Source organism: Acomys minous, assembly GCF_964271855.1.
Source record: "Acomys minous genome assembly, chromosome: 10".
Classification (NCBI taxonomy): domain Eukaryota; kingdom Metazoa; phylum Chordata; class Mammalia; order Rodentia; family Muridae; genus Acomys; species Acomys minous.
In genome coordinates this window covers 52,852,842-52,880,364 of record NC_140491.1, presented here as the reverse complement: position 1 = coordinate 52,880,364, position 27,523 = coordinate 52,852,842, and the positions used below count along the sequence as shown (strand labels likewise).

General features: G+C 44.2%; 2 protein-coding genes across 8 annotated transcripts in view; one reads left to right on the top strand and one right to left on the bottom strand.

The window, feature by feature from the left end:
- Nucleotides 1-16,197, bottom strand: part of PUS10 (pseudouridine synthase 10) — a 67,374-nt gene extending 51,177 nt beyond the window's left edge. Inside the window, exons 1-4 of one of the 3 annotated variants that reach the window (XM_084799558.1) lie at nucleotides 15,761-16,197; nucleotides 13,546-13,686; nucleotides 9,406-9,654; nucleotides 8,383-8,469 (exon numbers count right to left, since the gene is read on the bottom strand). In XM_084799558.1, coding sequence (XP_084655684.1) covers nucleotides 8,383-8,469; nucleotides 9,406-9,654; nucleotides 13,546-13,671 — 462 coding nt within the window. In that variant the 5' untranslated portion in view covers nucleotides 13,672-13,686; nucleotides 15,761-16,197. Of the gene's footprint in view, nucleotides 1-8,382; nucleotides 8,470-9,405; nucleotides 9,655-13,545; nucleotides 13,687-15,084; nucleotides 15,727-15,760 lie in introns of those variants that run through there. The other 2 variants (XM_084799559.1, XM_084799560.1) reach the window with 2 other exon arrangements.
- A 107-nt stretch (nucleotides 16,198-16,304) lies between these two features.
- Nucleotides 16,305-27,523, top strand: part of PEX13 (peroxisomal biogenesis factor 13) — a 30,185-nt gene continuing 18,966 nt past the window's right edge. For 3 of the 5 annotated variants that reach the window (XM_084799565.1, XM_084799563.1, XM_084799564.1), the window contains exons 1-2: nucleotides 16,305-16,472; nucleotides 25,897-26,591. In XM_084799565.1, coding sequence (XP_084655691.1) covers nucleotides 16,393-16,472; nucleotides 25,897-26,591 — 775 coding nt within the window. In that variant the 5' untranslated portion in view covers nucleotides 16,305-16,392. The remainder of the gene's footprint in view (nucleotides 16,473-25,896; nucleotides 26,592-27,523) is intronic. The other 2 variants (XR_014782679.1, XM_084799562.1) reach the window with 1 other exon arrangement.

Genomic DNA, 27,523 nt, shown 5'->3' with positions numbered 1-27,523 from the left:
CCCACCCAATTGATAAAAGTGCCCCTCATGTCTCTGCCCAGCTGCTCACAATAATACTTAGCCCTCACTTCAGAAATAAACTGAAATTTCACCTTGGTAAAGCACTAAGGGAATTAAGGCTTTCAACTCTGCTCAACACTGCACCAGTTACTAACTTGGATAACGTTAAAAACCATGATTTGACGAAAATACTGTTTAATATTTACTAAATGCACACATTTAAAGTTGTTCTCTCCCTCAGCATCTGCTCTGGCTGTCCCTGGGAAGACCGCTACCCCCGCAGCTCAGCTCTCACCACGGACCATTCAACCGCCACTTCCAAGCAGTGACAAGGACAGAAGCACGCATGCCTGCACTCCTGCGCTCGGCTTCGGAAGCTCCAGCAAGGAGGAGCCAAAGTTGGAGACAAGCTGCGGCTTCAGAGCCAGGGCTCGGGAAGCTGGGGTTAGAGCCGAACACAGACTGACTGTAAAATGAAAGGTGCAGGCAGCGTTGGACTACGGTCCCGCCGGCTAAACTTTCTATTTGGGGCTCTGAACGGTGCCAACATAGAAAACGCACACTAGTGCAGATCTTCCGTCAGTATTAGCCAGGGGTGCTAAATGTTAAAGGAGTTAGACACGGCAAGTCGTCAGCACTTCCTGACAAACCTGCCTGAAGCTGGCTGGCTGGCTGGCCCTCCTCCTCCTCCTAGGGAAAGAGGTGGCGCCCAGCAGTGAGAGAGCCTCGACAGTCACACAGTGGGTGCGCCCCACTTGCCTCCAGCCCCTTTTCTTGGACATACAGACATATTAGTGACAAAAAGCTATGACTGAAGCTTTATTGGCACTGCTAACCCCAATGAAGAGAGTTGACGTCATAATTCCTCATCACAGACATGCACCAATCAAAAAGCAAAGGAAAATCAAAAGCAGCACATCAAAGAAATGACTAGAGGTTTTTTATGCAAAAGTTATGTGCTAGGTAGGAGCCAGCAAGCTGAGAGGGCTCAGCAGGTAGAAGGCATGGAAGTCTAAAAGCCTGACTCTATCCCCAGAACCCACTCCCATGACCGCCACAAACACACCACAGCATGTGTGTACGTACACATGTACACACTCGGTTACATACCATGCATACATACATATACACGCATGCACACACACAATAGCACTACATAAAGAATTTAATATATCTCCTCTGAAAATCTCTTTGTACAAATTCTAGTCATCTATTAACAAAACTTGAGCTCTTTTTTTTAAAGCTTTATTTATTATGTATACAATGTTGTATCTTCATGTACACCTGCTCACCAGAAGAGGGCACCAGATCTTATTATAGATGCCTGTGAGCCACCAAGTGGTTGCTGGGAATTTAAGAGCATCCAGTTTTCTTAACCTCTGAGCCATCTCTCCAGCCCCGGCTTTTCAAGAGAGGGTTTCTCTGTGTAGCCTTGGCTGTCCTGAACTTGCTTTGTAGACCAGGCTGGCCTCAAACTCACAGAGATCCACCTGCCTCTGCCTCCTGAGTGCTGGAATCAAAGGCATGTGCCACCATGCTCGGCTAAAGCTTGAGTTCTTAATGTTTATCTTTTTACAAAACTTGAGTTATTAAGAACTGGTAACTTATTGCTCACTATAGCATCTGTTGGTGTGCTGGTGCTGCAGGTGTATGCGTGCACACATGCGTGTCAAAAGTCAGATGGGGGTGCTGCTCCTCAGAAGTTCCCCACCATGGTTGTCTGAGACAAGATATTCCATAGGGGGCCTGGGCCTCACTAATTGGCCCACATTGACTGGCCACCTCCCCAGTGTGGGGACCAAAGACACACTTCATCCACTGGGTACAAGGGTGTGGGGACTGAACTCGTGTCCTCAAGCTTGTGTGGTGAGACCAAGCCATCTCCCTCCACCTTCAAATTATTTCTCTTGTTGAAATATTCCAAGAACGCTAGCAGTATTTAAAGCAAAAACAAATACAAAAATAAAGGATTCTAGCTCTAACTTTGAAGCTCTCACAGCAACTGGAGAAAATACCAAAGAAGCTTCGAAAATGCAAGCTGTGTTTGGAGTCACAGTGTAGGCAGTATCGCAAGCAATAAGTAAAAGCATTCTCTTTGGAGCTGGCAAGCTCAAAGTTCAAATCCTACCTCTGCTATTTATCAGCAATGTCACCTTGAGCTTCGATTTCATCACAGTAAAATAGATAAGAACACCAGCCTTCTTCAGGGGGCTGTGATGATGGCAGAAGACTGCACTATATACTCAATAAATGGTGGTGCTTATTTTAAGAAAGGAGTTTTATCTTGCTGCTCCTAAAAAAATACAGCGCTCATATAACTGTTTTATATGTGACCTATCACTTTATAAACTCATATAAGTATAAATGATATGGAATTTACTATCATTATTATACATGACTTTTCAGAAGCAATCATAAAAGAATTACTAAATCTAAATCAAAGTGATTTTATCAATCAAAATAAAATAAGATAAAATAATTAAAAGATGGCTGACATGACTTCTCTGTGTGATGTGAAAACTGAAACCAAAAATAGGAAGAGCCCAAATTAGAAGTTCCCTTTTTGAAACTCAGTGCACTAGGTCACAGTCCTAAAAATGTATGCACCCAAAAAAGCATCTCATCGGGATCTCCACAGCTGTAAGTGGTCACTCAGAGAGAAACACTTTTAAGTGATTTGCTTTATCCTGTTTTCTGCTCTACTGCCAATCTTACTATAAACTCTAAAAGTGCTGTGATAATTCACACGTATAGGAGCATGCAAATTAAAACAGGAAACGTCACATGTTGAAGGGCTGTCCATGTTCTTAAGCCAGCCTGCACATCCACATGGGAGAAACCATAGCAACCTCATCCTTATTGCTCTTCCTCCACCTATCCTAGCTGGCAACAGGCCAAGAGTAAAAGGCAAAACTATAAAGTAAATACATGCCTTTAAGCATTTAAAACACATGCTTGGCTATGCTCTCAATTGCATTCCCGGATCCAGTACATTTCCATGGTGGTCCAGCACTACTTGACCACGGCTGGGACTAGACAAAAGACCATGAAGACACCTTGATGAAGCCTATTATTTTGTGTATTTAAATAATAAAAACAACATGAGTAGTTTTTTCAAAAGGTCTTTTCGTGAAGCCAAGATGATCAGGTAAAATAAAATACGCATAAATTCACAAGACAAAGAGATAATGTGGCTTTTAAAAATGTCTTTAAAGGAACAGGAAAACACATTCAAACTCCAACAAACATGACACAGGCTGTCACATGAATACATTAAGCTTGAAGAGGGCCATGAGATGGCGCCACAAGAAGGGTACCTGCCTCCACCAAGGATGACCAGAATTTCATCCCCACAGCCCATCTGACTCCCACAAGCTGCCTTCTGACCAGCACAATGCACTGTGCCATGCACACATGCACACACACACACGTACACTCGTAGCCAACTACTACTAATGGCATACTATTTTGCAACAATTGGCAAGATAGCCTGGCAGGCAAAGGTGCCTGCTGTGCAAGTGCAGCCAAGGGAGATGGGTCTCCCACATAAAGGGGAAGAAAACGCATTTACAAGGTGTCCTCAGACCTCAACACACCCACTGTGGCGTGGGCGCCCTCCCTCAGACCTCCACACATCCACTGTGGCGTGGGTGCCTCCCTCAGACCTCCACACATCCACTGTGGCGTGGGTGCCTCCCTCAGACCTCCACACACCCACTGTGGCGTGGGTGCCCTCCCTCAGACCTCCACACACCCACTGTGGCATGGGCATCCTCCCTCAGACCTCCACACACCCACTGTGGCGTGGGTGCTCTCCCTCAGACCTCCACACACCCACTGTGGCATGAGTGCCTCCCTCAGACCTCCACACACCCACTGGGGCATGAGTGCCTCCCTCAGACCTCCACACACCCATTGGGGTGTGGGTGCCCTCCCTCAGACCTCCACACACCCATTGGGGTGTGGGTGCCCTCCCTCAGACCTCCACACACCCACTGGGGCGTGGGCGCCCTCCCCCAGTATAGCACACACAGGCATATTAACAATGACAACTTTTAAATGGCTAAAGGCTGATCACCAGCTCCGACTCTCTGCCAGACATTCTCGAAAGGTATGAGTGGGTTTGCACCTGGAGAGGAGGTCTAGACAGGGCTGTGATAAATCGCAAGAACGCACACAATTATAATCTTTTAAAATAAATGCCGGGAAAAGCCAGGGAGCCCTGGTTTACATGAGTGGCACGGTGTCCTAAAGATCTGTGACCCCCGTGACTCTTTTACTATTATGGCATTCCTATTCGTGTGTATATGTGTGTGTCCTCGGGCATTTGTGCACACCCTTGTGTGCATGCTGAGGTCAGAGAGCAATTTGTGAGCACCGGCTCAATCCCTTCCACCATATGGGACTGAGCTCAGGGCTTCTGGCTTCCGGACAGGTGTTGACTTGCTAAGTTACCTCACTGGCTTCTCTGTGACCCTCAACGGCACAAACTGCGTGTGCTGGGACCCATGGGACAAGCTTCTGGAGAGGATGGATGTGGATGGTTGCGTGAACTTACCTGTGTGTGCTATGAAGGCTTTTAAAGGTGTGTCCTAGGGAATGGAAAGACGGTCCAGTGGGCAAAGAACACTTGCTACTCAAGCAGGAGAAGGTCCAATCCCCTGCCCCTCCCTACTTAAGCGGCCAACTGTGGCCGCACACAAATGAGTGACACTAGGATGGGGGGCATGTGGAGCCAGGAGGCTTGCTGCCTGTCGCCCAGCTTCAGGGTCGCTGAGAGGCTGTCCCAAGGCAACAGGGTAGGCAGTGACAGAGTTGACACCCCGAGTCCTGCTCTGGCGTACACTCATGGGCTGTGTGCAGTGGCACACCACACGTACAGTCGCAGCCTGGAAGGCTGAGGACGTGGCTGTCAGTGAAGCGCTTGGTTCCAAAGCATCAGGACTTGAGCTTGGTCCCCAGAACCGTGTGAAGAAGCCAAAGGTGGCAAGTGCATGACTGAAGCTCAGGCTGGCCAGCCAGCTTAGTCACATTCCCAAGTGCCAGGTCAGCGAGAGACCTCAGTCTCAAGCTCCTAGACAACTCCAAGGTTGACCTCTGGCCTCTGCATACACACACACACACACACACACACACACACACACACACACACACACATACAGGCATGCTCGAATGCTCACAGCCTGTGTACCTAAAACCTCTGGACCACAGAACTTGCAGAGATTGAAGGAAGTTCTAACTAACTAATCAGGGGCCGCTGATGCTAAAACAAACTTTAAACCCACCTCTCTAAGCTCAGAAAAGGCAGCGGAATAAAGCCGACCTTTGGTGTGTCGTGTATCTAGAAGGGGGTGTCTGCCAAACAAACTAAGTTGAAAAGCATGGGAAACAGAAAGGGAAAAAACCTAACTGCTGAATCAGAAGACAGCCAGCTCAGGCCCCCACACACGTTACGATCTTAAATGAGTGTCTCTCTGTATTTGCTGTTGGATCTGTGGGCTTAACATAATTAGAAAGAACACTGGCCTTTCAAATAAGAAAGGACATTAGCAAAAAGGGGGGATTTTATTGAAGAATCCAATTCAGAAAAACCCTAGGGTCTGTAAATACATGCAGGACTATGAGTGTGTGCATTCTACTTTGTTCTTTGTTTGTTTTAATATAGGGTATCACTATCCAGCCCTGGATAGCCTTGAACTCACAACCCTGTCAGCCTCCTGGGGGCTGGATTATAAGAACTGCACTATACCAGGCAAGACTGTACATTCCTAGGGCAAAGGAATTCACCATTTTCTTCAGGTCTTAAATGAGATCTACAGGTCCAAACTGGTAAGAAGCCCACTAATTTAAATAAAACCAATTTTTTAAAACATTAACTTATAACTTCCTTCCTTCCTTTACTTTAAATCCTGGTTGTAGCCCCTCCCAGTCCCACCCCCCTTCCTCCACCCCTTTCCCCTATAACTTATAAAATTTTAAGAAAAGATCATTCTAAATTAAAAAGTGCTGGCACAGAGTGAGTATTTTTTCCTAACTAATTTGGAGTTTTAATGCAAAGAATGGAGACAAGAAATACATTTTGATTTGGCAAACAAAGCATCCTACAGGTTGAGAAGCGAGTGTTTCATATGATCAGAGTAACATTTAGGTGACAATGTAACTCATTTAAAATCGCTGGGGGGGAGGGGTTGTTGGGTGGCAGTGCACACCTTTAATCCCAGCACTCGGGAGGCAGAGGCAAGTGGAGCACTGTGAGCTCAAGGCCAGCCTGGTCTACAAAGTGAGTCCAGGACAGCCAAGGCTACACAGAGAAACCTTGTCTGGGGGCGGGGAGGCGGGGAGAAGATCACTAAAAAGATCACTAGGGCAAGCAAAGGGGCCGCCTTACACTAGCCACATGTGGGAAATAACCAAGCTGGTGATACAATATCGCCCTCTGCTGGCAGATGGTAAAGCTAAACCTCAGAGAGTTGGGAAGACTAAGGGCTTAGTGGACTGCTCTTTTCTAGTCTGAGGCATCAGTTAGCAGTTTCTGGGTAGTGCTATGCTGTGGCTTTACAGAAGCCACTGTGAACACAGGGCAACAGCAGCAGCAGGAGTCCAACTGGCTTAAGGAAGGGACAAATGCTGTGACTGATGAGGTCAGAGGCTACAGTGGGGAGCTGCTACTGTTTCATTAAGCAGATGTGATATGGCTGTCAAACTCACTTCCAAACATCTGCGTTTACTCTCATCCTCCTGCTCTCAGCCTCAGTAACAGAAGGAAACTTTTCTTTGACAATGGGCGATCGCTAGTGCAGCAACTCATCAGTCAAAGTTCTGAAAGTTTATTGCTGTGGCCCCCCAAGGCCTGGAACCTCCAGCAGGGCAGGAGAGTGTAAAAGCCAGCAGACGGGGCAGAATATTGTACAGGCGGTTTCTCTGGGCTGAAACATTCTCTCATAAAAGGGACAGAGACACTCACAAGGCTCATGGCAAAATGCCTCAGCGGCTAAAGGTTTCTGCGGCCAAGCCTGACGACCATATTTGACCTGTAGGACTCCCAAATTTTAGGGAAAGAACCAATTCCTACAAGTTGTCCTGACTTCTACAGGTACACTGTGACATATGCTACACACACACACATACACACACACACACACACACACACACACACACACACACTCATACACACACGTACACAGACATATACACATACTCACATACACACAATATACTCACATGTGCAGACACACACAGAGATACATACACACACAAATAAAACAAAAATAAAATGTAAAAAAAAAAAACCTTAAGGTTTTCTCAAAGTGTAGTCTTTGTAACAACAACACAGGTGAGTTTGTCTAGAATGCAAATTCCTTGGCCCTACCTGACTGAAGACACACATCTCACTGGCATGGTACATAGAAAACTCTCCCTGTTGGGCTCAAACACCAGGCAACCATTCTGCCCACCCCCCACCCCCCACTCCACCAACTCCCCCCACCCCCCATCACCCTCCCGCCCGCTCCACCCCCCCACTCCCCCACTTCCTGAGTACCAGGATCCCAGGCAGGAGCTACCACACCTACTTATGGATAAATCTTAGACATCTTAAAAGTTAAGAAGCCAAGTACAGAGTACAGTGATGCACACCTATAATCCCAGCACTCGGGAGGCAGAGGCAGGCGGATCGCTGTGAGTTCGAGGCCAGCCTGGTCTACAAAGCAAGCCCAGGAAAGCCAAGGCTACACAGAGAAATCCTGTCTCAGAAAACCTAAGTATATAAATAAATGCTTAAGAGAAAAAAAACTTCAAATTCAAAAGTTCTCAAATTACATCCTTTTAGCTAAATGTGATATCTGTCAATGTGACTTTTTAGACTGTGGGTGGCAACCACACCTGGACTCCTGACTGAGCGTGGAGGGGTTGCAAGAAAAAGCTGACAACAGTAAAACGTATCTGAATATGCAACAACATTGATTCAAATCAACTCTGTAACGGATCCAAGGCATGTCTGGCCACACTTGCTCATATCCCATCATGCAACTGCACTATAACCTTGGTTCTGCACACACAGCACTCCCCACCATCCTGTTCCCATACCCAGTGCTGAGGTGACAAGTGTGAGCATCCACACCCAGCTTAAATTCCCACTCTTTTTGTTTTTTTTTTTTTTAGACAAAACAAACTCTTTGCAGCCTTGGCTGTCCTGGATTCACTTTGTAGACCAGGCTGGCCTCAAACTCACAGAGATCCACCTGCCTCTGCCTCCTGAGTGCTGGGATTACAGGCATGGCCACCACGCTCAGGACATTTCCACTCTTGTTTGTTTGTGTTTTAGGAATCAGGAGTTCCTAGCATACATTCCCTGTGTGCTCTGAAGCATGCAAACGGCCTTACCTCTCGGACAGAGAGCTGCGGTGGGAAGGAGACGGATAAAACCACACTGCTGAACTCAAACGCTGAGGCCGCAACCTTCTGGCACACCTACAAGAGTATCACAGATATGGAAAGTCCCAAGAATCGCTGAAAATGTGGCTCTAATGACAACACTTCTCCCAGGAGATGACACTGCACAACTTCCCAACGTTCACTTTGGAGCTGGGGGCAAAGGCTCAGAGATACTGTGCTGGCCTAGTGTGTGCCTGGCACTGCCCAAAACAGAGGCAAACAGTCCAAAATGCCCACAGTTGAGTGGGGGAGCTCCTCCTAAACATCATAGATTAGTATTTGTTAACTCTGACCTACACAACTGGTAGTTTCAGGACAATACGTTGAGTGTCAGACAGCTCTTACTAATTTGGCACTATGTTGACACAGTCTCAGAATAGTTGGACTCTTTTTTTTTTTTTAAGATTTATTTTATTTATTGCATGAGTGCTTTATCTACAGAAAAGGGTATCCGATTACATTATAGATGGTTGTGAGCCACCATGTGGTTTCTGGGAATTGAACTCAGGACCTCTGGAAGAGCAGGCGGCACTCTTAATCACTGAGCCATCTCTCCAGCCCCCAATAGTTGGACTCTTTTAATTAAAAAGAGCCTTTAGCATCGGGGTGGCAGAGACAGGTGGATTGCTGTGAGTTTGAGGCTAGTGTGGTCTACAAAGTAAGTCCAGAACAGCTAAGGCTACACAGAGAAACCTTATATGGGGGGGGGGGGGAAGAAGGAGGAAGAGGAGGAGGAGGAGGAGGAGGAGGAGGAGGAGGAGGAGGAGGAGGAAGAAGAAGAAGAAGAAGAAGAAGAAGAAGAAGAAGAAGAAGAAGAAGAAGAAGAAGAAGAAGAAGAAGAAGAAGAGACATTAGTGACCACCTGGACTAACCCAAGTTACCATGACTGGTTTCTTCTTCAGGAAAGCTATGTTTAAGAATTCTAAGCTATAAGGCTCACACTGTCGGTCCTCATGAGGAGTGGAGGTTTACCTTTGTAACAAACTCTTTTTCACAGAATCCCTGAAGAACTCCTAAGCAAATGTTGCACACGCTCAGGTTGGAAGGCGCCAAGGCAAGGTTTTCGTCTTCGGACACAGAGACCCCCTCCTTGCCGTTTCCACTCAATTCAGCAAGCCCATCTTCTTGGAGACGGATTTTCTTGTACGGTGGGTTTGGAACTTCCAAAATTAACTCATCTTTTTCAAGTTCTAGAAATTTTCGTAGATCAATGGACAACTCCTGAAAAGTTAATAACAGAAAAAGCAATAACATTTTCAAGTGGCTTTTTTTGGGGGGGGGGTGTCCCAGACAGGGCTTCTCTGTGTAGCCTTGGCTGTCCTGGACTCACTCTGTAGACCAGGCTGGCCTCAAACTCACAAAGATCCGCCTGCCTCTGCCTCCCGAGTGCTGGGATTAAAAGGCGTGCGCCACCACTGCCCAGCTTTTCAAGTGGCTTTGAGGGTCCTATGATGAAGCCTAAAAGTCAGCAGGGTGTGATGGCACCTCATCTTTTGTTCCTTAGTTTTGCTTTGTTATTTTAATTAGGCGTAAATGACCTTCCGAATAGAACTACACATCAGGTTTGTAAATTTGTTGATGGAGCCTTTCTACTTAAGGTTGGGGTTTTTAGCTTCATTGATTTGTGAAATTCTTCTGGAAAAACATTCACATGTATAATAGGTGTCTGGTTAGCAGTAAGAGCATTAATAATAAATTCATAGTCACCAGTAAGGCATGGGTGTCACACAAGAGATCTGCCCGCCTCTGAGCACTGGGATTTAAGGCACATAGGAGCAACTCTGGTCATGAAGACTAGCAGCCATTTAGAGCCCACTAGAACACTCAGAGGCAGAGGCAGCAGATCTCTTATGAGTTTAAGCCACCCAGGACCACATAATGAAACACTGTCTCCAAATAAGATGTAGAGAAGACTGTAACAGAGGAACTCATACAATGCTGGTTTGTATCAATCCCAGAGTAACCAACTTACTACAGCATTGGCTTTCCAGGGAGTCTAAGATGCTAAGATGCTACCCTGTACCACACATTATGACAGAAGTATCTCTTACATTCTAAGGGACTGTTACTTTTGCGGGACCCCACAGCCAGTAAGCACTGCACCCAGAAGTCACTTACAACTGTTATCCTACTGGCCTTTAAAAGAACAACGTAACAACCAACCTTGCTTGCCTTGAATTTCCCAAGCTAATGTATGGCTATAATTTTAAGTCATGTATTCTCCCATGCCCCTGACCCACGAGTAACGCATGTGTGTTTGTGTGTGTGTTATGATAATCATTTGCTGGAAACAGCAAATAGGCTAAAAGCAGCCTTCTATTTACCATTAATATTTCTGCATTCTTCACTCCTTGTGATGATTTCTATGCTGTGATGATTTCTATTAAAGAGACAGGGCTAGAGGGATGGCTCAGTAGTTAAGGGCATGGCTTGTTCTTTAAGAGGATCACATCAGTTAGCTCACAACTGTCTGTTTCTCCAGCTCCAGGGGCTCAGATGCCTCTGGCCTCTGTAGTCACCCCCACATGGCACCCATCACACAGGTACACTCATGACTAAAAATAAAATGTTTAAATATATTAAAAAAGAGAAAAAAAGCTCTTTGTTAGGGACAGTCAGACACATAAGGACGGACACACACACACACACACACACACACACACACGCACGCACGCACGCACGCGTAATTTTATAAGGCAGCCTTCAAGCAGGCACAGTTTCAGACTCACATGCCAAGGAGACAGAGAATGACAAAAGCACAAAGAGAAGTCAAATCCAGGCTCCCTCTTGGTTAAATGGCATCAAGGGGAAGTGTTTTGATTTCTGTCCTTAACACAACACTCATGCATTACTGGTGACTCTGAATTTATTAAGGCATTTAAAGTATACACTAATTAAACATCTATTATTCATGTGAATGTTTTTCCAGAAGAATTTTACAAATTGGTGAAGTTTAAACCCCAATATTTATTTATTTGTTTGTTTGTTTGTCTTTGTGGTTTTGTTTTTTGAAATAGGGTCTCTTTGTAGCCTTGGCTGTCCTGGACTCACTTTGTAAACCAGGCTGGCCTGGAACTCACAGCCATCTGCCTGCCTCTGCCTCCCACAAATTCACAAGCCTGGCTTGTAGTTCCATTGGGAAAGTCATTCACTATAGCTTAAGACAAAATTCAATTTCAATTACTAAGACAAAAATATAAACTAGGATGGAGATGTAGTTCAGTGGTAAAATACCTGCTTAGCATGCGTGAGGCCCTGGATTCCATTCCAAGTCCAACAGCAAAGAGTCAGAGACAGACAGACACACAGACATACAGACATGCAGACACACACACACACACACACACACACACACACACACACACACACACACACCCTGAGGAAAGTGAAAGCTGATTTTTACTCTTGCTAAGTTAATTAACAACCTCAGAAGCACAGTGTTAGTTAAGTGCAATCTCATTTAAAGGTTGAGCAAGGGAAGATTGAGAAAATTTACCAAAATACATAGATTTGGCAGTGCTAAAATTTGGTGCCATAATTATAATCCATTTATAAGCATTAATCGAAAGAAGTCCTCTTCTACATATTTTGTCTCGTTTCTGTCACCCCTTGTTTTAGAATGTTAAAAACAAGCCTCCACTTGAAAAGGCCGACACGTCTGCCCTCTAAATGCTCAGTTTCCTTTGTGTTTCTTCTACATCCGGCCGGTCTGGCTCTTCACTCGCTGGCTAAATTGTTTGAATTCAGTTAGATTGCACTAACTCAAGACAGTTTTTTTTTTTTCATTCAAACATTAAATTTTGTTGATGCATTAGCACTCCGATTTTCACAAATAATTCACACATACACACGTAGTGGTATATTATGACCCACACAAATGTTGATTGCTACCTGGCATCTCTAACATGGGTATAGCATAGCATGAACATGTGTGTGCTCGTGCATAGCATATGGCTGGAACAAAACAAAGCTTAAAACACTTCAAGACAGCCTTCAAAAATTTTGTTTATATTTATTCACAAAGAATATTACAAGTCAAAGTTGCTGACAGTTTCTTTATATAAAATGTATTTTGAATAAAATGTATAAAATAAAACATATATGTGTGTGTATGTGACATGTATGGAAAAGTATATAAGGACGATTACACAAAGCTGGGTATAAGCTGAGATTTACACACATAGCAACTACCACTGCCTATGTGCCATTTCTGGTTTCCAGCTGCTTTCACATACTTAATAGATAATGTCCCTTAAAGTCCCATGAAGTAGAAGTTATCACCATTCCCATGTACAGAGACGTAAGCTGAAGCAAACAGCAGGGAACTGAGATTCAAATCCACGTCTTCTATCTCCAAATTCTAGGCTTTGGATTCAGAAAAACTGTTCAATTCCTAGCTTGCTCATTAGCTGTTTAACTTTGGGCAGGCTGCTTAACCTCTCTGTGTTTCAGTAGCTTCATCTGAAAATAGAGACGATCATAGCATGGACTTACTACAGATCACATGAAAGCCTGACTTGCAGTAACAGCAGACAAACACTGGGCACTATTATTATTTCTAACATAGAAACAATATAATGATAGAGAAAATGACAGCAAGCCAGGTATCGTGGCGCACGCCTTTAATCCCACCACTCGGGAGGCAGAGGCAAGCAGATCACTGTGAGTTCGAGGCCAGCCTGGTCTACCAAGCGAGTCCAGGACAGCCAAGGCTACACAGAGAAACCCTGTCTCGAAAAACTAAAAAAATATATATAAATAAATTAATTAATTAATTAAAAAACTCTGACTGTATAAATAATAAATAAATAAATCTTTTTTAAAAATGTCTACACAAATATTAAATATAGCAAAAAAAAAAAAATTCCACCCAAGATTCCTTGGAACTAGAGTTACAGAGTGTTGTACGCTGTCATGTGGATGCTGGGAATTGAACCCAGGTCCTTTGGAAGAGTAGACCATGCTCTCAACCACTGAGCCATCTCTCTAGCCCCCAGGAGTAGTTTTATTAAGTTTCCTTCTTCAGTGGCGTTAGGGACCACTTGCTGTACTCAAAGCTAGTGCCATTCATTCCAAACTACAAAAGCATCCTTTAAGGGAAAAAGAAAATACCTGGGATGGGCGTTTGTAAGGTGCATGAAGATCCACCGCGCAGAATCTGAAGATACATCTTGGGCAGGTACCAGAACTGAACAACAACTGCGCCACGGGCTTGTTTTCCTCAGTCAGGGGAAACATGCTGAATAATTATAACTAGAAGAAAGAAAGGAAAAACGAAGTGAGCAGTGTCAGTCTTTTACTGGTACAAATATGCCCTTAAGAAGAAAAGCTTGCTTTCATTTGAAAATTTTGTGATGCACACTTATAATCGCAGCACTCAGGGAGGCAGAGGCAGGCAGATCTCTGAGTTCGAGGCCAGCCTGTTCTACAAGTCGAGTACAGGCCAGCCAAAGCTACACAGAGAAACGCTGTCTTGAAAAACAAAAACAAGACAGAAAAAAAAAAAAGAAAAGAAAAAGAAAAGGAAAGCCAAGCTTGTTCTGGACTTGACATTAAGAACGTTCAGATACCAGGGCTGCGGGTCACTCAGGATCGCCCACGTAAACCTTTCAAGAAAGTACGTAAAATATAGGGTTGTGCTCTATTAAAAAAAAAAAATCACAAAACTCTGTGTGGTCAATTGTTTACATCAGTATCCGAATCCTTTCTACCAGCTATGTAAATAACTCTGTAAAATGCATCCTCTTGCCAGGGATTGTGGCTCACGACTTTAGTTTCAGGACACAAGAGGCTGGGGCAAGAGGATCACCTTGAGTTCAAGGCCAACCTGAGCTAAACGGAGTCAAAGCAAGCCTGGGCTACATACGGAGTTGAGAGTTTAGAGAAGGGAGGGATCCTTACAGTCTCATAACAGAGAAACTTTACTAGTTATTTTATTTTTTCCTGTTTCGTTAACTTCAAGCATTTGATTCAATACAGAATTAATCTTTAAGTCAAAAAAAAAAAAAAAAAGCTCTTTAAAAGGACACTTCAGGCCAGGTGTGGTGGCGCACGCCTTTAATCCCAGCACTCGGGAGGCAGAGGCAGAGGCAGAGGCAGGTGGATCCTTGTGAGTTCAAGGCCAGCCTGGTCTACAAAGTGAGTCCAGGACAGCCAAGGCTACACAGAGAGACCCTGCCTCAAAACAACAACAACAACAAAAAAGCCTTCCCTCTGGAGTTAACTGACAACATTCAAATTTAGGCTCCTCCGTTGGCTTCAAGGATGAACGCTATTTCTCCATAGTTCACGAGAACAAAGGTATCATGCAAAGCCAATAAACACACGCCACAATCTGCAGGCTCTGAAAAGTCCCCAAACCTGTTAAGAATTGCCAAATCACACCAGGCACGGTGGCGCACGCACTCGGGGAGGCAGAAGCAAGCGTACCTCAGTGAGTTCGAGGCCAGCCTGGTCTACAAAGGGAGTCCAAGACAGCCAAAGCTACATAGAGAAAGCCTGTCTCGAAAAACAAAACAAAACAAAAACAAAAAGGAGGGGGCAAATCTCCTGTGCTGAGTGATTTGATGAGGTCTCAAATAATTCAAACAAACCCTCAAGCGTTTTGTTAATAAAGTACAGAGTTGTAAAACAACTCAATACCATTTTTACCTGGTAGTAATCCAACAGCTCCTCAATCAGGTCACCATTAAAAGAAACGGCATATACCTTGAAGACGGTTATTTCATCCCGATGTGATGAAATTGTAGGATTTCTTTCGTAAACAGAAATGGGTTGCGATCTGATACTGGACTTACCTCTGAAACAAGCCCTGAGAAATACCTCTAACACTGAGTTTTCCAGTGTGGGTCTCCGCTGGTAAGAGTTTTGCTGTTTGTTTCTTTTAGAGAAAGAACTGAAAAGTTGCAACAAAAGCCCCTCCCAGGTGTCAGGATCTCTAAAGGTACTGAGTCCCTTCTCCACGCGCCATATAACTAGCCCAGTCTTATCAAATGGAGAAGGACATATATATATATATATATATATTTTTTTTTTTTAAATCATCGAAAAGGGAAGAAAGACTAAAGCGGAGACCGGGGGCGGGGGGTGCTGAAATAGTCTGGGTTTCACTCCATAAGATCGCTTTCAATTCATTACCACATGCACAGGCGTGGTTCGTCCCCTGGCATGTGTGGGTTGGGAAATCTGGCCGAACAAGCCCTTAACTCTCTTAGCTAAGGCTCTAGAAACGTCCCACTCCGCCCGGCTAACAACACAGAAAGAACTCCAGCCGCACGTCTTTGGCACCCAGTCCCCTAAACCCCACACATAACCCCCGTGGTCTTACCTTCCTCTCCCAGGATGCTGGCGCCGAGATTTAACCCTTCTCAGCCCTGGGTGGGAACGGGGAAGACTAAAGACTGCGCACCTACTGCGCCCGACGGTTATGTTCCCCCAAGGAAACGAGAGCTTCAGAAGGAAAGTACCAGGCCTGTCACGAGAGGGGAGGCGTGAACGAACCCCCTCTTGTTACAGGGTGATCTGTGAGGCCGTCGTCGGACTCGCAGCCTCCGACCCCCGCTATAGCCCCGGGAAGGCCAGACCGCGAGGGCTACACTGCTAACCCTAGGGGTGGGACCCGCAAAGGGGCCTCGGAGGGACTCCGCATCTAGGTCCTACTAGCTGCTGCCAGAAATGTCGATGAGCCCCTAACTCAAATTGGAAGCCCGAATTAGGGAAAAAAAAAGGAAGGTACGCCCCGCCCCCTCTCCCATCCCCCACGAATGAGCCGTTCCCTTCCTCCCCGGGGACCTCAGCTGACGTCAGGCGTGGGCGGGGCTGAGGGTTCGGTGCTCTGCCCGTCGTGCCTGGCAAACGGGGCGGAGGGGGGGGGCGGAGGGGGGGGGCGGGGCGCCCGCTCCTTCACCGGGCGGCCTTCGCAGTCGATGCCCTGAGCCGGAGCGGAGCAGGCGGGAAGAGATGGCGTCCCAGCCGCCGCCGCCCCCCAAACCCTGGGAGACCCGCCGGATTCCCGGGGCCGGCCCCGGCCCCACTTTCCAGTGAGTGTGAGGTCTTCGGGCTGGGTGGTTTGGAGGCCGGAGCGGGGAACCGGGCAAGGGGCGGGCGGTTGTAGCCGTTTTTTTTGTTTTTTGTTTTTGTTTTTGTTTTTGTTTTCCGGGGAGGCTGCGGGCCCCGGGGGCGAGTTCGGAGCGGGTGTCCTCCGAAGTCTGACGTCCGCTGGCGGTGGCAGCCCGGGTTCTCAAACCCCGGGCGCCCGGGATGCCGGCTCTAGAAAGAACGGCGGCTGCTCCCCCATTCGGCGTTTATTTGCGGGACACGGGGGGACGGGAGGGTCGCGACCGCCAGAGCCGCTCCAAGGCATCGAGCTTGGGTCTGCCCCGGAGCCTGACGTCGGCCCTGCACGGGCAAGAATAGAGAGCAAAAGTCATTGGAAAAGCTATTTACAGCCTCTCCAGAAGTTAGTTGAACGCCCCAAAGGTCACTTTTACGCAACCTGGAACCCAGGCTTATACTCTCGGCTTTCTTTTCCAGCATAACTTAGCTAACGTTTAGGGTTAAGAATTGAAAAAACAATTGTAAAACTACAATTCTAAACCTGTGGGTTGCCTTTGTGTACAAAATGTGTGTGTGAGTGTGTGTGTGTGTGTGTCCGTCCTCTGCCTAAGGCCTATAAAGGTTTTATTTGTTTTGATTTAAATCAGTAACAAATGGGTCTGCAACTTTTTAAAAGTTTAAAAGAGAATTAGAGTTTCATAAACCTGTGTTTTTCTTTTGGGTAACTAGACCTCTTAATCCAGGCGATGTGATTCCAGTACACATTTGTATGTATTCGTGGCACGTCAGAATCTCAATATATTGGAGCTGTTGGGAAATCTGGTGATCTTTTAAAGTTAAAACACTGGACACAATAACTGATAGATAAAGTGATAGACTGCGTATACCATGTTAAGCCCCAGCCACACTCGGACCATCATTAGAATTCTAAGTATAATTCTTTGCTTTTGATACTTATCCCGTCTCTACCTTAGTTTTTTGTTTTGTTTGTTTGTTTGTCGGGGGGGGGGGGTTAGTGCCCGCATGCACTCTCCCCTCTTTTAATTTTATGATTGGCTTCTGCATTGTTTATATTTGTTTTACTTTTAGTATCCATAAATGTTGAACTAATCTTGCATTTTTAAATGAATCTACTTAGCTTTCTTTTTAATGTACTGTCCTGGATTCTGTGTTTTAAAGATTATACTTTTTTGACTTTACATCTTTTATAATGAGAAATTTTGCATTGAAAATTTTTTCAATTGAAAACTTTCAATTTTCTTTTATAGGTAATGGTTTTCTCTTTAAGGTTTTATATGATACCTAGATCCTCTAACATAATTATACACATATATCTTTATTTTTTCCATCCATGTCAGAGCTACAGTATTCGGTACCCAAAGTATTTAAGAATTCATTCCTTTCTTCTTTCTGTCTTTCTGTCTGTCTTTCTTTTCTCTCTTCTCAGGCAAATGTCTTGCTATGGAGCTCAGGCTGGCCTTGAACTCCCTGTGGTCTTCCTGCTTAAACTTCCCTAGCATTGAGATTTACAGATAATCACCTTGTTCTGTATTTTTCTTTAACTCAGCAAAGTCTTTGCAACAGTTAAACCTTTAAATATTGTTTGAACACTCTCCCACTTTAAACCAGTGGTTCTCGACCTTCCTAATTCTGTGATCCTTTAATACAGTTCCTTATGTTTTGGTGACCCCCCAATCATAAAATTATTTTTGTTGCTACTTCAAGTTAGGGATCATATGTAAATATTTTTAAAGATAGACGGTTGCCAAGGGGCGCGACCCAGGGATTGAGAACCTCTGTATTAAATATTGTATCAAATATTTTCTGATACAAAAAGCATTATCTAATGTGCTTTGAACTGTAAAAATACCTGCTGCTTGATTAGGAAATCTAGAGGTCTGTCGTAACATCAAGAGACTTAATTTTTTCTTGGCTTATTATCTGGTAGCCTTTTGATAATTTCAGTCATCTTTGTCTTTTTTGTTTTGTTTTGTTTTTTGTTTTTGTTTTTGTTGGTTTTTCGAGACAGGGTCTCTCTGTAGCTGTTTTTGTTTTTTGAGACAGGGTTTCTCTGTGTAGCCTTGGATGTCCTGGACTCACTTTGTAGACCTGGCTGGCCTCGAACTCACAGAGATCCACCTGCCTCTGCCTCCTGAGTGCTGGGATTAAAGGCGTGCGCCACCATGCCCAGCCAGCCATTGTCTTATTCTTGCCTGAGAATATCTCTCCTCACCTGCTGCTGCTGCTTTCACTATTGTTGTGATTGTTGAATCATTGTTTGTTTGTTTTCAGCAGTCAACTATTTTAGGTCTCCATACATTCCTCTTTGTATTAGTCAGAGAGGGGGTCATAGGAGTATTTAAGTCTGGCTTGGGTACCTTTCGTGAATTTCAGAAGTTTTTCAGCCTTTTTCCCCCCTTCAAATATTGCTTCTGCTTGTTGTCTCTTTATATACTCTCCCTTTCTAAAATTTTTGTTCTGTTTGTCTTTTTGACTCAGTCTTGGTAAACTGTCCAGGTTGACTTCAAACTCAAGATCCTCTTGCCTCAGCCTCCCAAGTACTGGATCACAGGCACTACACCCCACCTGGCTAACGTGCAGTGCAAGCGCACGCGCGCATCCACCTGTTCTTTGAGACAGGGTCTCTCACTGAACCTGGATCTTGCCCTTTAGGCTGGACCGTATCCCGGGAGCCCCGGGAGCCTCCTGGTTCTCTGTCCTTGGGATTATTGGAACATGTCTCCATGCAGCTTTTTATATAAGAGCTAAGAATCCAAACTCAGGTCCTCCTGCCGTCACAGCAAGGACTTCACCTGCTCAGCATCTCCCTGGTCTCGGCCTTTATTTCTTTATGTACCCTGTATCCTTCTAAACCATTCATTGAGTTCATAGATTAAAAGACTTTGTTGTGTTTATAATTTCCTTGGTCTGGTTTTTTGATTTCTTGTTTGTTTTTTGTCTTCTATAATCTGCCAAGAAATCCTTGTCTCTTATTTTTAATATGCTAAGCATAGTTTAAGTTTAAAATTTGTTCTATTTTCTGGATTCCTGTATAGATATGGACCTCTTTGTATTGTCTGATGGTGCTCTCTTTAAAAAGGTGTATAATATTGCCATCATATAGGCCCAGTAATTTTTTAAATGAGAGCTGAACCTTATGTAGAGATATTTAAGACGATTCAGGACTTAGGAACTGTACCTTGCTCCAGACACTGACTTCTCACCCACTGTCAGAGCATAGCCATCTAGGATGACTTTAAACTAGGCGAGGACTAGGCTGATTGGAAGCATGTTTGTGTTTGTTCTTAGGCTAAGGCTGGTCTCTTACTTCTCCATCTTTTCTCCCTTACTCCTAGCATGTAATCCCTCAAGGTCCCCGCCTGCAATTGCTCCAGGCATTGTGTTAGACGGCACTAAGCTGTTGGACCCGCAACCATCACTGGGCTTGCTGCTGGTGTTAGAAACACATCTGAAAACGTTGGACTCTGGATTTCTTCTTCTTCTTCTTCTTCTTCTTCTTCTTCTTCTTCTTCTTCTTCTTCTTCTTCTTCTTCTTCCTCCTCCTCTTCCTCCTCCTCCTCTTCCTCCTCTTCCTCCTCCTCCTCTTCCTCCTCCTCCTCCTCCTCCTCTTCTTCCTCTTCCTCCTCCTCCTCTTCCTTTTCCTCTTCCTCTTCCTCTTCTTCCTCCTTCTCTCTTGACTTTAAATTTTTCGGTACCTTGTTCTCTAATGCTTTAGGCAAGCTACTCTTGTTCTGTGAAGGCCCCAGCAGCTTTTCTGGAGAGCTGGTCTGATGATGAAGCCTACCCTGGCATACAGCTCTTAGGCCCCGCTCTCCTCATGTACAGCGTGTGGTTGTCTTCTGTCACACCTACAAGGAGTTCCCTAAAACTGCGGCAGCATGTCTAAGATTCCTAATACAATTCTTCACAATTACATGTTTTTATTTCATTTGTTTGCTTTGCTTTTTTGAGAAAGGGTCTTACTATGTATATGTGGCCTTGGCAGACTTGGAACTTGCTGTGCAGTCTCAGCAAGCCTCAAACTCAGAGAGGCACCACAATGCCCAGTTCACTTGACTTTTTTTAAAAAATGATAATACCACTATCTAATTTAAAAACAGATAATATCACTGATCATTTTAAATATCTAGAATCTTTTTGTTTTGTTTTGTTTTTTCTTTGGTTTTTCTTTTTTAAATATTTATTTATTAGTTATACAGTATTCTACATGCATGTGCCTTACACACTAGATCTCATTACAGACGGTTGTGAGCCACCATGTGGTTGCTGGGAATTGAACTCAGGACCTTTTAGAACAGCCAGTGCTTGTAACGTCTGAGCCATCTCTCCAGCCCCCTTCTTTGGTTTTTCAAGACAGAGTTTCTCTGTGTAGCCTTGGCTATCCTGGACTCACTTTATAGATCAGGCTGGCCTTGAACTCACACTGATCCACCTGCCTCTGCTGGGATTAAAGGCCTGCACCACCACACCCAGCCCAATATCTAGAATCTTTATATTGGCCTATTAAATTTTCTTTTTAATTTTTATTAGTGATTTTTGTTAACCTGGTGTTTACTTTTTCTGTTTTCTTCATGTTTATGGCTTTTATAAAATTAGGAAATTTAGAATTTTGCTTTCTTCTGCATTTTTCTCTCTCTGCATAGTAGTCTCCTTGCTTCTACCTGTGTACACCCCTACCTCCCAATCCCACATATACATCTGATTCTTATCAGATGTAAAACCAGTGGATTAGACCAAAGACTTTACACATTGTGGAAGTTAGTTTGTTTCCTGAGCTTGAGGTGTTCAACCCCTTTCGTAGGTTGGTCACTTTCTCTATAAAATTTTAAATATAATATCTTATGTTTATTCTGTGAAATTTTCATACATATAAACAACGTGTCTTGATCATACACACCTCGTACTCCCCCAAGGCACCTCCAAGCGTACCTCGCCCCACAGTTCCTCTTCACACCCTTGTGTAGTCCACTGAGTAATTGCCTATTGGAAGGTTGACTTATGGTACAGTTGGCTTGATCTTCTGCAGGTTTTATGCAGGTTGCCATAGCTGCAGCGAGCTCATGGCTTGTGATGGCCACATCGTTCCAGAAGACAGCATTTCATGCCTCCTCCCTAACCTTTGGCTCTCACAATTTTATCTGCCTCCTCCTTCCCAGTGTTTCCTAAGTTTGTAGAGCAAGGGTTGATCGAGATGTCCCAGTAGGGCTAAGCAGTCAATAGTCCCTTACTCTCACTTTGACCAGTCAGCGTCTCGGCTCTTAACTGCGGAGACAAGCTTAAGCTTCTCTGCCCAAGGCTGAGGATAACCCTGTGTGTATAAACACAGATACTTAGAAGATAGTTTACACGTCCATTTAGCAAAACCAACAGGATCAGATGTGTGTCGTCGTGTGTGTCCATCCTCCACCCCACCACGCCCCAAAGCCTGCGACTAGTCACGGGGGTTTGACCAGATTTATAGTGCCACACATGAATTCCTTCCATGGAGTGGGCCTCAGATCCAATCCGAACGTGCTAGGTTACTCTTTGCCATCATTGGGTGCATCTCGCCTAGCAGGTCGGTGTTGTAGCACGCAGGGTTCGCTGCTGGGTAATGCCCCTGTGGCCTGCGCAACACCTGGCACGGAGGAAGCTTCTGAGTCAGTTCCAGCTTGATTTCTATATATTCTGCAACCAAAATATGCTGCTCTTAGCAGTAGAGTTTTATACTGTCTGGTTCTGGAAGACAGCCAGGAATAAGGCAGCAATTTGTTTTGTGAAAGTCTGTAACTTTCTTTTTAAAAAAGCAGGACAAAAACCAGTTTGCAGCAAATTTTGTCATAGGCACAGAGGTGCCGACTCCTAGCCTCAATGACCTAGCGCCATCTGAGCGGAGCACTTCTTTTTTGCTGCCTCTAGTTTGCTGACATGCAAGTCAGTGGGCGTGCAGCATCAGCCTTCATCACAGCGTGTGTCTGTTTGTGTTTTATTCCCTAAGTGTATTTGTCCTGTATCAAATCTAAATATACTAGCTTTTCTCCAGTCTTTCTCTCTGGAGTAGGGCTGCTTTGTAAGAGCATGAGTGTGCTATTTGCTAGTTGGCCCTTTTCAAGTTTTGCCTCCTCTTTTAAATATTGGATTCAGTTATTTGTTTTTTAAGTAAGAGTTGTAGTGACTTGTTGATAATGTTAAGTTAAAGCCTTATCCTGGGCTCAGATATTATCCTTTTGCAGTTATACATGAAATATTTGATATAATCAAGGATCATGTGTGACTGACTAAGCCACATGTGTGGAGATTGAGAACTACTTTTGGGAGTCAGTTTTCTTCTCCCACTGGCTCTAGGGATCAAACTGACGTCATCAGACTTGCAAGACAACAGTTTTTATGCACTGAGCTCTCTTGTCAGCCCCGATTGTCCTACTTAAGAATCAATATACTGCTGGGCATGGTGGCGCATGCCTTTAGTCCTAGCACTCAGGAGGCAGAGGCCAGCTGTCCAGGACAACCAACGCTACACAGAGAGTTCTGTATTGAAAAAACCAAAGACAAACATAGAATCAATATACTAGGAAGGAAAAGCTAAATGGGATGTGTAAAGTAATTAAATCTTTTATTTAAAACCAGTTTTTAAAGACATTTTGAGGGAGCTGCTGTTGCAGAGGCCCAGGCTTGGTTCCCAGCACCCACGTTGCAGTTCATAACTCTTCTGTAACTCTAGTTTCAGAGGATCCAGCACCCTCTCCTGGCCTCCACAGTTACTGATGCATGTGATGCACACACATACACGCAGATAAAACGTTCATCCACAGAAAGTAAAAAAAAAAAAAAAAAATTTAAAGAGACATTTGACTCTTCCAACTCAACAATAAAGATACATACTACAAAGTCAGTGATAAAAAGCTCATTTCATTGTGAGGAAAGTAAGCCGGTGAGGTAGCTTAGTGGGTAAAAACACCTGATGACACCCTGGGGCCCACATAGGGGAAAGAGAACCCCACGCTGTCCTCTGACCTTCATATGCACACACAGAACAAGTAAATTAAAAAAACTTAAGTGAGGAAAGTATGTAGCAGATTCTTCTGATCAGGTTGTAAGTAGCCAAAAAAGCATAAAAAGATACAATATTATTACTCTTCAGAGAAATGCCAATCAAAACTCACAGTGACACTGGATGGGGGCAAATGCCGCAATCCCAGCATGTAGGCGGTGGAAGCAGGAAGATCAGAAGTTCAAAGTCACCCTTGGTTTTGTACCAAGTTTGATGCTGGTGGAAATATTCGAAAAGTGCTATGGTTGCTTCGGAAACTAGTCTGGCAGTTTCTTCAAAGGTTAAATATAATATTTAGTTTACATCCCAGCAATTCACTATAGGACTAGACCTGAGAAATACACAAATGTCTATACGAATCTCAAGTCTCCATTAGTGGCATTACTCAAAACAGCCAGAGCATGGAAACAGCCTAGTGTCTCCTAACTGACACACATACACACACTCACATACAGCCCAATTACTCCTGGTACACACACACCCCTAATGTCTCCTAAATGACACACTCATACACACACACTTGGGCTGTAAAGAGTAACAAATGTTCCAAAATCTGAAAGGCCTTGAGTACTGACATAACGCCACGGCCTGTGGTGCTAAATAGTCTGTTTGGTTCTGGGCTTTTCACATTGATTTAACAAATTGATTTCACTGTTTAAAATGGCTCCCTAAGTAGAGTTATGCCTAATAGTCCAAAGTAAAGAAAACGAAAGTGTATTAGATTTGACCATGAGTAATTAATATATTAGCAATATATCTTTAATAGAAATGTACATAAGGCAAGCATATATATATTAAATGGCTGATGAAAATATGACTTGAAAGCCAGGCATGGTGGCACATGTATTTAATCCCTATACTAGAAAGGCCAGCCACGCAATGAGTTATAGGCCAGAGTGGGCGATCTCAAACAAACCAAGTGAGCTGACGCCCACGGGACCTTAAATCTTTGTACTACTCCCAGGAGTAATCACTAGGTATTGGTATACTCTATAGATGTTTTAAGGATATAACTACCTCAATAACTAGAACCAACTACATATGAAATATTGGAATAGACAAGGTCATAGAGACAAAGTAAGTGTGTGTTTACCAAAGTTAGAAGTGGGAAAGAAAAGGAAGTGACTGCTGCTGAATACAGGATATCTTAAAGCTAATTAATGTAGCATGGCCAGCAATGGGTTTCATTATGGTATTTTAACATGTCATTATGCTGTTACGATTTATCCTCACTCTCGTTGCCCTCCCTGTGAATTCAGCGTATCTTTCAGGAGTAATGAAAGTGCTGCAGAACAAATGTGATAGTACAACTAGGAATATTAACAATTTATATTAAATGGCTGAACTGGTAGTAACTAATTTTTACTTCAAAGCCATTTATAAAACATTTCTGGGAGCTGGGTGTGGTGGTACATGCCTTTAATCCCAGCACTTGGGAGGCAGAAGCAGTCAGATCTCTCTGAGTTCGAGGCCAGCCTGGTCTACAAAGTGAGTCCAGGACAGGCAAGGCTACACAGAGAAACCTGTCTTGGGGGAAATAAATCTGGGAAATGGATTAGTTTTTAAATTAATTGAATTTTTTATTTATGAAATTTCTAGTTTTCAATGATAGGGTAGTGGAATTATTTGATCTAAACTATTTTCTCTTAGGAAATGCATTCTGGGGTATTTAAGGGGTAATGTATCAAGTATAGAAGTTAACTTCAGATATTCCATGAATTTTTGTACGAAAGCGAGGTAAAAAGTATATATGATATGTTCATGGTAGTTATTGAAGCTACATAAAAAAACATGTACGCATTCTGCCAAGGTTTTTTTTTTTTTCCTGTTTAAAATTTTTCAAAAGAAGAAGTTGCGTGGAGGAAAGTAAGCACAGCATTGAGGACGTGTCTTTCGTCCTTCTGCCACAGGCTTGCTTAGTTTTCTTTACTATGCTAGTTGTAATAAAAAGCAAGAACTGTGCTCTGGACACTAGATGCTCTGAAACATGACACAGTAGGAAAGCACCGAAGCCTGCTGCCGTGGCTGTCAGAAGAGGGGGGTCGAGTCCCTGGTACTCCAGTTTTTGGAGTTACAAATGGTTGTGAGCTGCCACGTGGGTGCTGGAAACCAAACCACCATCTCTCCAGCGCCTACCATACAGACTTTTAAAGTCATAAGCTTAATATATGAGAGACAGTTTTTAATTTTAAAAAAGTTTTTAAAAAAGGAATTTTCACAGCAAGTTATATACTTTAAAGAGAAATGGGAAGTCTAAAACAAACAACAACAAAGATGCAGTAGCCATAATTAAAACTTACTTATTGGTCAAAAGATTTATTTTGTGCTTAAGTAATTCAGATTTTTGTGTGTTTCAGATCTGCTGATTTGGGCCCTACTATATTGACAAGACCCGGACAACCCGCACTCACCAGAGTGCCCCCACCTATCCTTCCCAGGCCGTCCCAGCAGACTGGGGGCAACAGCGTAAACACCTTCAGGCCTGCTTACAGTTCCTTTTCTTCTGGGTACGGAGCCTATGGGAATTCATTTTATGGAAGCTACAGCCCTTACAGTTATGGATATAATGGTTTGGGCTTCAACCGCCTGCGCATGGACGACCTCCCACCCAGCAGGTTTGTTCAGCAGGCCGAGGAAAGCAGCAGAGGTGCGTTCCAGTCCATCGAGAGCATCGTGCACGCCTTCGCCTCCGTCAGCATGATGATGGACGCCACCTTCTCAGCCGTCTACAACAGCTTCCGGGCTGTGCTGGATGTAGCCAATCACTTCTCCCGCTTAAAAATACACTTCACAAAGGTTTTCTCAGCCTTTGCGTTAGTTAGAACTATAAGATACCTTTATAGACGGTTGCAGTGGATGCTGGGCTTACGAAGAGGCTCTGAGAATGAGGACCTGTGGGCAGAAAGTGAAGGAACTGTGGCCTGCCTCGGTGCTGAGGACCAAGCAGCTAACTCAGCAAAATCTTGGCCAATATTCCTATTCTTTGCTGTTATCCTTGGTGGTCCTTATCTCATCTGGAAACTTCTCTCTACACACAGTGATGAGGTGACAGGTAAGAGTAATTAAACTACTTCAAACCCATGTAACAACCTCAGAGTTAAAGAGTAGACTTGTTAAATTAGCAATCCTTATATTCAGTTGCATTTTCTATTTTAACACAATTATACTTTTATTTAAAAGCTTTAAAACTAGAAGAGAATATTTATGTAATAGAGGCAGACTCACTGATTAATTTATTCAATTTAATAGTACACATTAACCTAACTCGTTTACAAAGTACTGAACTTAGTGCTGTGGGGATGTGTAAAGATCTAAAGAACACTGAGGAGAGTTCATTACGGCGAGATCCAGGCCCTTCCATAATCTGGGGCTAACTAGCTGACCGCTAAACCATCTCTGTCAGCTGGTAAAGAATTGTAGAAGAGTGAAGCCACCGTTTTTGGCCATGGTCACTAGGAAGAAATAGTACTGAGTCAGCTCTTTATAGCTCACTAGTATGCACGAAGCCTGGGGGTCAAGCCCTAGTACCACTAAGAAGGAGAAAAAGGAAGAATCATCAGGCAGTCCTGCTAGGGTGGCGCACGCCTGTGATCCAGGCAGTCTGCAGGCAGGCAGATCTCTGTGAGTTTGAGGCCAGCCTGGTGTACAAGGCAGGTCCAGGACAGCCAAGGCTGCAGAGAAACCTGTCTCAAAAAACAAAAAGAATCACCATGCAGTTACAGGTAGGCAGGGCAGCTTGAACAGAACTACGTGGGCGGAAAATGTGGGCCCGGCAACAGGTGTCTTTGTGCGCAGAGTAAAGGAGTAGTGAGGCTTTGATTGACAGCTAACGGTGAGGGAACGATCTCAGGCGCTGGTGCGAAGCGCACGTTTCATTTAGTAAGCAAGTGGAAGGTTTGGGCTTTTTTTTATTTTTTTGTAGTTTTTTATGTCAATCATTTTTAATACAAATAGTTCTCTAAAGAATTGAGGCTGGAGATTGGA